This window comes from Podarcis erhardii (assembly GCF_964252035.2).
Source record: "Podarcis erhardii genome assembly, chromosome: 2".
Classification (NCBI taxonomy): domain Eukaryota; kingdom Metazoa; phylum Chordata; class Lepidosauria; order Squamata; family Lacertidae; genus Podarcis; species Podarcis erhardii.
In genome coordinates, this window is record NC_138498.1 from 81,915,520 (window position 1) to 81,926,754 (window position 11,235).

The following is an 11,235-nucleotide window of genomic DNA, read 5'->3' on the forward strand; positions in this document are numbered from 1 at the left end:
ACCTAGTTGCAATTGGACCAGCACCAGTAGCAAAATGCACCAGGCACCTGGCAGCTGGGGAATTTCGAGCACTGGAAGGGTGGGATACAAATTTAACAAAAGCTGTTCCCCATCCCTGAGTTATGGCAAGATGGCTTAGCTTTAGATCCCAGCCCCAGCTTTCAGCATGCAAGAGAACAGTTTTGAACTCGATCCTAATCAGCTACTCTGAAGTAAATGTTGTTGAAATCAATGAACCTCACATTTGAGCTCTGAGTTAATGGTGCCAGCATTTATAAATAATTTACAAAACAGTCTTGTTCAGACTACAGTCTTATTTTCTATAAGCTTTACAAGTTGATAAAGGGTTGTAACGTGACTATTGGGGCCGGTATATTTAAGTTGCTTATGTCATCTAGACCTTTATCAGGTGGACTAGCTCAAATCAAGTTTGCAACAACCAAGCTATTTAAGGTGATGCCATTTTCATTAATCTATTAATATTACAAAACTTTACTTCCAAAGATTTGTAACTAGCTTTTAAAATGTGCACTGTAAATGGGAACTGGGCCTTTACTGTAGCAGCTGTTCTTGTGATTACATTATTACTTCTTTTAGCCATTATACATGGAAGATGGAAGATAGCTGTAAAACTGAATTCCTATTATGCATACAAAGTTAGCATTTGTTTGCCAGAAATATTGTGCAGCTGCAGTTTAAGATATAAGGTACATCCCTACATTCCATTGAAAACAGAGTCTCACATTTCATCAGTTTCAAAAGAAAACGTTTCCATCCTTTACAGTCGTGGGAAATATGTTAAAACAGAGTTGTCAGACAAAAGAAGCCAAACAGCAAAGTTAGTAACAGTGCAAGATTGTCACATTTATAATTCTGAAATGCTGATCAGGGGTTTTAGACATTGCAGGTTTGCTCATAACTTCCCAAAAATTAGCCCCCAAGATGTTATATTTTGCCAAAAGAGGGACTTGAACTGTGCTTACATTATGATCCCTGGAAACCAACTGTTTCCTATAGTGTATTTTATCATTGTGTATTTTATTGCCTTTTTAGGAATTACACCAAAGTGGAGCAGCATGCCTGCTACACGGACAAATGAACAGAATACAATGCAATACAAAAGACTGCCAAAAAAAATTAGAAGCCTAAACTATACTATGAATGGTTTGTTGAGCATGGAACAATTGCCCTATAGGTTCTGCATATGTTCTTAAAGAACACAGGGACAAGTTGTCCGTGGCTTTGAAGTTCAAAAACATCAGCAGCTATTCCCTAGAAAACAATGGGGAACTGGTATAAACTGGAACGCTAGTATAATATGGTGCTAGTATGTAACCCTGTCAGGAGATGGCCACCACATTCTGCACAAAATGAACCTCTCAAACAGTCATGAAAGATGTAAGTCTTTAAACTTTAAGTCCCACTTTAAGGTTGCAAAGGTGGTCTACACAGCTGACTTGTAAAGGAGAGGCTGCAGCCTTTTTAGCAGGTGGAATGGGGAAAAGCCCGTCTGGCGACTGTAAAACCAGCATTCAAGCACTGCAGTTAATGTAGAAATGCCTCAGTGCTGTGACCCTGAATGATCTAAGAAAGCCAAAAGCTCATAACCAGAATTCAAATCCCATAAGTTGTAACTTAAGCTTTTCAACTTCAATCATCTCGGCTGCATCCTGCCTCCAACAAAACTGTACACTAGGTAACCCAGAAGTTGCTAACTTTTATTCCACAAGCACAGTGGTGCCCTTAAGGTCAGGTCTTCCGCTGGAACCCATTAGCAAAAGCGCACCTCAGTATAAGAACGGTTTCAGCTTAAGAACGGACCTCCAGAACGAATTAAGTTTGTAACCAGAGGTACCACTGTACATCAAACAAAAGTACTTATCAAGATTCTACAGGATACATATGGATTGTGGCAAATGTCATGTGTATTCAGCTTCTAACACCAGTGGTGGGGCACATGGGAGCCAAACAGTGATGAGTACTCAGCCCCTCTTTCTTTGTGGATTTCATGGCTCAGAGTAATTCTACTGAATCTGACTTTTACCCAGATGCAAGACATATTTCAAATGGTGTGGGGTGTGAGCTGATGCAGGGGAAAGCAAAGAAAAGGGAATAGAGGAAATCTTGCCCACAGCACTTGCTCAAAAATCAATTTGTGACCCTCAGCCCTAAACAGGTTGGAAACTCCTGAGGTAACCTGTAGCAGTACCTGTAGAAAAAACGAAGGAGGGATAGAGTAGGTATCAGGTGCCACTAAACATTATGTCTGTCCTCTCACCTACTGGCCTTAAATACACATCAAACAGAATGGGGATACAAGATGGAATCATAATGGAACCCCAAATGCAATGATCAAGAGAGTGGCAAGGCAGGAGGGCCTCCTCCAATTGGCCTGCCTGCGATGAAGAGCCAGTTGGCTCCTCTGTTCCATGTTGATGATTGAAAAAAGGAACACAGATCCAAGTTGGGGTTTCTTTTTACTTTCTAAGCCTACCGTAAATCAGGATTGGGTAACCTGAGACCCAAATGCAGACTTACAGGCCTCTTTCTCCAGGCCCTGATTCAATGGATGGCTGGAGAGGTGTGTATTCCTGTGTGTGTGTAGCCCCTTGACTTCTGCATGGCTGGGATGTAATCTACTATACAAACACTAGAGTTCCATGTGTTGCTCTGCCCATTTTTGCCTCAGGCCCTACCCATCAGTGACATAAGAACATAAGAGGAGTCCCAATGGATCAGACCACCAGGGTCCATCTAGTCCAGCAACTTGTTCTCAGCGGCCAGCCAGATGCCTTATGGAAAGCCCATGAACATGAGCACAACAGCACTTTCCCCACTTGCGTTCCGCAGTTACTGGAGGAAGTACACAGCCATCACAGCTAGTGGCTGTAGATAGCCTTGCCTTCCATTAATTTGTCTAAAACCCTTTTGAAACCTTCAAGGTTGGTGGCATTTACTATATATTGTGGTAGTTAATTTCATAGTATTATGATGTGGTGTATGAAGAAGTACTTCCTTTTGTATTTCCTGATTCTTTCAATGTTCACCTTTATCGGATGACACTAACTTCTGGTATTATGGGAGAAGGAGGGGGGGAGGACTTCCCTTTATCTACTTTCTCCACACGATACATAATTTTATAGCTCTATCATGTCCCCCTCCCTTACTCACCTTTCTTTCCTATATTAAAAAAACCCCAAAGGCTGTTCCCAAAATACAAGGCTGTCCCAACAGTCTTGGATTTTATACAGGGAACCAGCAAGCTGTTCTACATCGTCCTCAAACCTTAAAAAGGCCCATTACATTACATTACATTACATTACATTACATTACATTACATTACATTACATTACATTACATTACATTACATTACCAGTGCAGACTTTTAGAGAGGCTGGGACAGGCCCCAATGACTGTGAACTGGCCACCTCTTTTCTTTTTGAAAGTGGTAGAGATATGCTGGACATTGAACTTCAACATGCATTTCAGAAATAGAAACTGTGGGAAATATGAGGTTTGCATGAACAGTTTCAAATGTTCTATAAATGTGTCTCATACAGTTTTCTTCGCTCTTTTTAAAATATGCTAGATACCTTAGTAAGCCAGTGGTTATGAACAGGAAAAGTTAAAATAGCATTACATTCACTGCAATACCTCAAAAAGGTTTCTAAAAGGGCAACAAATATATGCTATACACACTAGGGGAGGAACAGCAGGTGCAAATCTGGGGCCTTGCATAGCCGAAAGACCCCCCCAAGCTGGCTGTGTGGCTGTCCTTATGTGTTTTATGTTAATAGTTGTTTTCATTGTTGTTGTTGTTGTTGTTTTAAAAATATCTCTTATGCACATAGAAACTAGCAAGCACCCTTAAGAGAGGAAATGGGTTCAGTTTCTACCTTAGCAATTCTAAGAAAATAACAGGTCCAAGCCTTTAAAGGTAACCCTAACCTCACAGGTCTGGTGAAATCTTTAGAACCAGCTTCAAGCACTCCTGGGATGTCTGAAGATGTAATATGCACTTGGTATACATTCCCACTGAACAAAAATTGAACGCAGCAGCTGTTCCAGTCTGCCAAATCTACCACACAATAATTTTGGCAGGCTAGATCAGCATTCAGTTGTTAACTTGGACTTGTATCCAGGCACTCAACGAAGAAGTTGGTTTAATGTAAGGGGAAAGAAAGAAAATAGGAGCAGCACCCAAGATGTTTGGAACTATTCACAGCATTGAAGTCTCTGTCCCAGAAAGCAAACAGATGATAGACAATTAATGAAGTGATAGAAAAGAAAGAAGGTGAACTTTTCATTGAATAAGTATACAGAGCTTCTTTTACTGTGCTTAGCTTTGGTTACTCATGTCTTATAATATGTACTATTCTGGTTGTCCCACCTCAAACAAGACATTTATTATATTTATAACCCACCCTTTAAACCTTCAGTCTTCAACCTGAGGCACAGGGCTGGGAAAGATCCAGCTGAAACCAACCACTGAAGGAATCAATGAATTATACAAAACAATGGTATAAAACAACTTCCTATGTTTTCTGTATCCAAAAGGCTTTCAGAGTGGCTAACCAATTAAAATAATCCATTAAAGCAACAATCTTCCTAACAAAAAAAAAGAACATTAAACAATCGGGCTAGACATTAAAAGCACACAAAGCCAGAGCCATAAGCTAGATATTGAACATCTTCACTGTTAGGAAGCATTTGGGGCTTTTCAGCTAAAACAAAGGTAGAGATACTGTATTATAAACGTTGTGGAGAGACTGCACAGGCTTTTATAATACCAAGTCCATTGGCTCTGTTGAGACACCAGCAGCTGCCTTTGGCTCTCCTTCAGCTGTCACCTACTAGCAACCATTTCATCATCTCCATCAGATAAGCTGAGAGACCAACTCCTTTTGGCTCCTCCTCTCCCAGAACTGTTTCCTTCCCAGCTGGTTATAAGGACTCTGCAACTGGTGCCTGATTTTGCTTTCCCCTTCTCCCTCTTCATTGTTTTCTCCTTTTATGCCTCTCTCTTTTTCCTCTCTATTTTAAATTGTAAATCTGAAAACGGGGGGGGGGGGGGGCTGTCTTGTTTTTATTCACCTGGAAGCTGCTCTGGAAGCCCTTTCTGTTGAGGAACAGAGTCAGAATGATTTAAATAAATGAATCACCCAGTGGAACTGAGAGGCAGCGGGTTCAACACAGACAAAGCCAAAAGGTAGCACTTATTTACACAATGGATCTGGCTTAATGAAATCTGCCACTGCAAGGTACTGTGACAGACACTAGCTTAAATTCATTTATCAAAAGGGAGTAAACCACTCAATGGAGAGTAGCTCCATGTTCAAAACCAGTATACCTGACAGTCAAGTGCTAATGCAAAAAGGGGTTGGCACTTGCCATCATGTGTTACACTAAGAACTTTCCAAGTATCTGTGGCAAGCTACTACTGGAAGGAAGACTACAAGACTAGTCTTAACCAACATTGAATTCTTAACCATCAAGAAGGGTTCTCCCGGTATTGTTGTTTGAAAAATGTCACGAACAAACTAACCACAGGTACAGTCATCATTAAGATGCACATCAATCCAATCCTTTCTAATCACACCAAGAAAGGAGGTCATGCGCCAAACTATATAAACCCCTGTCCTCTCCCTTTCTTCAACCTTCTACATTTTTCAGCAAGGTGTTTCCCTCCAAGGCAGCCAGAACAAACCATTTGGCGTCTATTGAGTGAAATGTGGGCCGCCGGATTTATTAGCAGGCAATTCAGGCTGGTTTCAAGGAAAACGCAGGTCTGGGCAGTCGGCTGATATTAACACTTCCAGCGAAACCTTGCATGTTGGAAGTTTTAAAAAGAAACCCCATTCACTCCAGCACATTCCGCCGCCAGACAGCCAGCTCCCCCCTCGGTCAAACCTTGAGGAAAGTCTTGAAGGAGGGGGGCAGACAGAGAACAATGCAGGACTCTGGCTTCCGTGCAGTGAGATTTGGCAGTCCCAAGCCAACTTGCACGGAAAGTTTTTCCCGAGGCGCAGGGAGATGAGAAGCACATGCAAGCAGGGAGCCTTGGAAAAGGGGTAAGACAGAGAGAGAGAGAGAGAGAGTTAGCAACTCGCTCCCCGAGTAGCAGAAGCTGCCACCCCAAGCTCACCTTCTGGCTCCATCTCCGTTTTCAGCCCCTCAGGAGACGCGCCTCGGCAGCTTTGGACGGGCCCTGAGGCGCACGGCTGGGCTGCACAACGGCGAAGGAGGCGCCCTCAGAAGGGGACGCGGGGAGCTGCTCGCCGTCTCTCCCGCGCGCGCTTTCTTTCCGGCGCCTGCATCTCGCCCTGTGGCACCGGCCGGGAGGAGGAGGAGGGCGGCGGCGGCGGCGCGCGCCCCCCGACAGGGCTGCCCGCCACCGCGGTCCCCACGGCTCTCGCCGCACACGGGCGCCCGCCTCGCCTTCCACACCCCCTCGCCGCCGCCGCCAGCCAGGCTCGTGCGCTGTCCCGGTTGGGGGCCGGCCGACGAAGGCGTGCGGCCCGGCGGGGAGGAACGTGCCCAGCCTGCCAAGGCGCCAGGTGCAGCCGCAGCACAGAGGCTGGCGGGAGCGGGGAAAGGGGGTGGGCGCCTTTTGGGTTCAGGTTTCTTCCACTCCCCGCTCGCATCCCACAGTCGGGAAGAGCGAGAAGCCTCTTCTGGCCTCCTCGCTAAAAGTCGGGGGGATTGTGGGTAAAAAGAAGGCCTGAGCTGCCTGGGGAGGGGAGGGGGGGTCCCAACCTAAAGAAAAGTTTCGCCTTTGGTCTTTTGTTGGAGGGCAAAGAGTAGCCCCTCCGAAGCCTGGTGCAGCAAAAGCAACAAGGGTCTTGTGGTAAGACTGTTGTTCTTTTAAGATAAAACAAGAAATATTCTTCAGTGTTCCGCACTCTTGGAGTAACCTGGGGGAGGGAGTCTTACTGCCAGGTCTTCTGCCAAGATGCCTGCCTATGAGAGTTGAAGCAAAGTGATAACAGCTGGCAAATATTTGAGGAATGGGTGCCCTGGGCAGAGCCAGACCAATCATTATTTTATATTGTTTACTTATTTACAGTGGTACCTCTGGATGCAAACGGGATCCGTTCCGGAGCCCTGTTCGCATCCAGAAGCGAACGCAACCAGCGGGTCGCAATTTGCTGCTTCTGCGCATGCACGTGACGTCCTTTTGACCGTTTGCGCATGTGCAAGCGGCGAAACCAGGAAGTAACGCGCTCCGTTACTTCCAGGTTGCCACAGCGCGCAACCCACAAATACTTATCCCGAAGCTACTTCAACCCGAGGTATGACTGTATTCGAATGTGCTCATCATTGTCTGCACAATCCCAGAACAAGAAGCACTTAAACAATGCACATTAGTTCATTTGAATACAACTTAATATGTAAATAGTCAATGCCCTAACAACATAAATACATCAGCTGAGCAAGAGGCGCCACTCGAATAAGCAGCATTGACTGAAGATTGAACTGGCCATCGCTTTCTGTAGGGATGCCATATTTCAAACAGTGAAAATCTGAGCAGGAAAGTTGTTGAGCTATTTTTATTGAACAACAGCACTGCTGGCATGGGCTGACATACATCCGATTTTTCCTGGACATTTTATCGATTTCCACCCGGACACTGCTGCCGACGTATGGGCAACCCTACCTTCTGACATGAGGAGGCATCGGCCCAGGAGGTGCTCCGTGACATCTCTGTGCCTTGGTGATGGTGCTGATGGGTACTAGATGCACCCTGAAAAGTATTTCCCACTACCACTTTTAAGTTCCTAGCTTTCAGTCACAGTACGTTAAGGTATGTACATACAACTGGCAGCAATGAAACTGCTAGCACATTTGCAAAGCCAAGCAGTGTCCAGTATGGTTTCAAATTGGATGGGAGACTGTGTCTTGTGATACTTGCATTGCAGTGGATTAGACTAGACTCAGCTATACAGCTGCATATAAAACATTTTAAGTGTGTTTTAAGTGCAATATACAATGTGACATAAGATGGAGATGGTGAGCTTTATAGAAAATTCAATGTATTTTTAAAAACACTTTTTAAAAAAAGCATTTTCAGAAATTTTTTTTATATGTGGGTAGACTTCACCTAGATGACCCTCAGGGTCCCTTCCAACTCTACAATTCTATTAATCGAACATGGATTTAAGTACTTGCTCCCCTAAAGTAGTCCTGGCCATCACTTTGCTTCCTCAAATTGTCTTGCTCTGGCATCCTAGTGTATATCTGTACTAGAAAAGAAAGAGGGATATCTGATCCTAAACAACGGGATCACATCCGCACCATACCATACTTTTAAAGCACATGACTCACTGCAAAGAGTCCTGGGAACTGTAGTGAAGGGTTCTGGGAACTGGATTCTTTGGGGGTAGCCAAGTGCTTTAAATGTATAGGTTGGATGTGACCCATAGCACTTGAACCCACATTTCTCACGCTTGTGTCACACTTGTATCACCTTTGACTCCCTTGCCCAGGAGGACTCCCCTGAGTGAGTGCCTGAGGGTCCTGCTCTTGCCACTTACCATCTGGCCTGGGGCGGGACCTGAAGCCTCATAAGGACTGCTTGGTGCTTGCTGCCTGCTGCCCAGGAGGACTCCCCTGAGTGAGTGCTGGAGGGCCCTGCTCTTGCCACTTACCATCTGGCCTGGGGCGGGGCCTGAAGCCTCATAAGGACTGTGTGCTGCTTGCTGCCTGCTGCCCAGGAGGACTCCCCTGAGTGAGTGCTTGAGGGTCCTGCTCTTGCCACTTACCATCTGGCCCGGGGCGGGGCCTGAAGCCTCATAAGGACTGCTTGGTGCTTGCTGCCTGCTGCCCAGGAGGACTCCCCTGAGTGAGTGCTTGAGGGCCCTGCTCTTGCCACTTACCATCTGGCCTGGGGTGGGGCCTGACAGGCCTCATAAGGACTGTGTGCTGCTTGCTGCCTGCTGCCCAGGAGGACTCCCCTGAGTGAGTGCCTGAGGGCCCTGCTCTTGCCACTTACCATCTGGCCTGGGGCGGGGCCTGAAGCCTCACAAGGACTGCTTGGTGCTTGCTGCCTGCTGCCCAGGAGGACTCCCCTGAGTGAGTGCCTGAGGGCCCTGCTCTTGCCACTTACCATCTGGCCTGGGGCGGGGCCTGAAGCCTCACAAGGACTGCGTGCTGCTTGCTGCCTGCTGCCCAGGAGGACTCCCCTGAGTGAGTGCTTGAGGGCCCTGCTCTTGCCACTTACCATCTGGCCTGGGGCGGGGCCTGAAGCCTCATAAGGACTGCGTGCTGCTTGCTGCCTGCTGCCCAGGAGGACTCCCCTGAGTGAGTGCCTGAGGGCCCTGCTCTTGCCACTTACCATCTGGCCTGGGGCGGGGCCTGAAGCCTCACAAGGACTGCGTGCTGCTTGCTGCCTGCTGCCCAGGAGGACTCCCCTGAGTGAGTGCTTGAGGGCCCTGCTCTTGCCACTTACCATCTGGCCTGGGGCGGGGCCTGAAGCCTCATAAGGACTGCTTGCTGCTTGCTGCCTGCTGCCCAGGAGGACTCCCCTGAGTGAGTGCCTGAGGGCCCTGCTCCTTCCTGCCACTTACCATCTGGCCCAGGGCGGGGCCTGACAGGCCTCACTAGGACAGTGTTACTGCAGGAGGGGCACAGAGTGTTTTTAAAATGTTTTTAAAAAAATTTCTTTTGGATTTTTTGTATGTGGGGGGTGGGGGTGGGATGGATGTTTGGTTGGGTTTGGGGAATTTTTTTTTTTTTTTGATGATCTTGTAATTTTTACATTTTTTGTTTGTATTGTTTTATTAGTTTTGTTTGTTTGTATAAGTTGTTATTTTGTTCTTAGGGGGAGGGGTCAGGGCTGCCGGGGAGTGGGCCCCAGCCCACAAAATGGCTGGGGCATGTTCCACAGGGGGGAATGCACTGGGACAACCGATCTCAGTGATCACGGGTAGGAGGAGGAGTTACGCTAAGACCAGACCATGTCATTACAGAGGAGGCAGGTTTAGTCGTTGTCTGAGGACTATTCCTGCCTCCGGGTCTGGTCCTGACCGGATGGATACTAGAATCAGCAAGGGATACCCACATGACCTGAAAGTGTTGCTGTGCAATGCCAGGTCAATGATTCATAAGACCACTGCCATCCATGACTTGATCATGGATGGAGGATTTGATCTGGCATGTGTAACAGAGACTTGGTTGGATGAAGCAGATGGGCCTGCCCTTGCCGCTGCTTGCCCACCAGGTTTCTCTTACGCACAGCAACCCAGGTCATGTGGGCTTGGGAGGGGGGGTTGCAGTGATTTTTAGGAAGTCATTAGTCTGCACCAGGCGTCCTATTGGGAAGACCCAGTTTTCTGAGTGCATGTTCTGGAAGTTGGGCAATAGGGGCAGTACAGGATTCCTACTGGTGTACCGACCTCCCCGCTGCACCAAGGATTCCCTGCCCGAGCTGCTTCAGGTCGTGGCGGATATGCTCCTGGAGACACCTAGCCTGGTTGTCCTGGGGGATTTTAACATCCATGCCGACACGACCTTACAAGGGGCCGCTCGGGACTTCGTGGAAAGCATGGCCTCCATGGGGCTGTCCCTGAATAAGTCTGGCCCAACTCATAGCCACGGACATGCCTTAGACTTGGTGTTTACCTCTACGGATGCTGGTGATCTGACATTAACTAAAAGTGAAACAAAAGAAGTGCCATGGTCAGATCACTTCCTGGTGCAACTGGACTTCTCCGCAACCCTTCCCCTCCGCAGGGAGGTGGGACCGATTCGGATGGTCCGCCCCTGCCACTTAATGGATCCAATTGGCTTCCAGAGAGTGGTAGGGGATGCTCTATCCCAAGTTGATGGCCTTTCAGCTGATTCCCTGGTGGCCCGCTGGAATGCGGAGTTAACCAGGGCTATTGACTGTCTGGCTCCGAAGCGCCCTCTCCGATTGCATGGAGCCCGGACAGCCCCGTGGTTTTCCCCGGAGCTGAGGGTGATGAAACAATCGTTGAGACGGCTAGAGCGCCGGTGGCGGAAAACTCATTCTGAATCAGACCGGACACGGGTTAGAGCTCAACGTCGAGCCTACCAAGTGGCAATGGCGACGGCGAAGAGGGCCTTCTTCACCGCCTCCATTGCATCTGCAGAAAACAGCAGCAGGAGACTTTTTCAGGTGGTTCGCAATCTATCAGAACCACCTGTACCAACGGGGCCTGGTAGGGACCCCAAGATCTCCTGCAATGCTTTTGCAAAGTTTTTTGCAGATAAAAT

The 11,235-nt window shown here is 47.4% G+C and overlaps 1 protein-coding gene across 1 annotated transcript in view; it reads right to left on the bottom strand.

Annotated features, from left to right (window-relative positions):
• Positions 1–6,386, bottom strand: part of FGD3 (FYVE, RhoGEF and PH domain containing 3) — a 102,540-nt gene extending 96,154 nt beyond the window's left edge. Inside the window, exon 1 of the mRNA XM_081848857.1 lies at positions 6,146–6,386. Within this exon, the coding sequence (XP_081704983.1) occupies positions 6,146–6,158 (13 nt within the window). The 5' untranslated portion in view covers positions 6,159–6,386. The remainder of the gene's footprint in view (positions 1–6,145) is intronic.
• Positions 6,387–11,235: the final 4,849 nt, after the last annotated feature.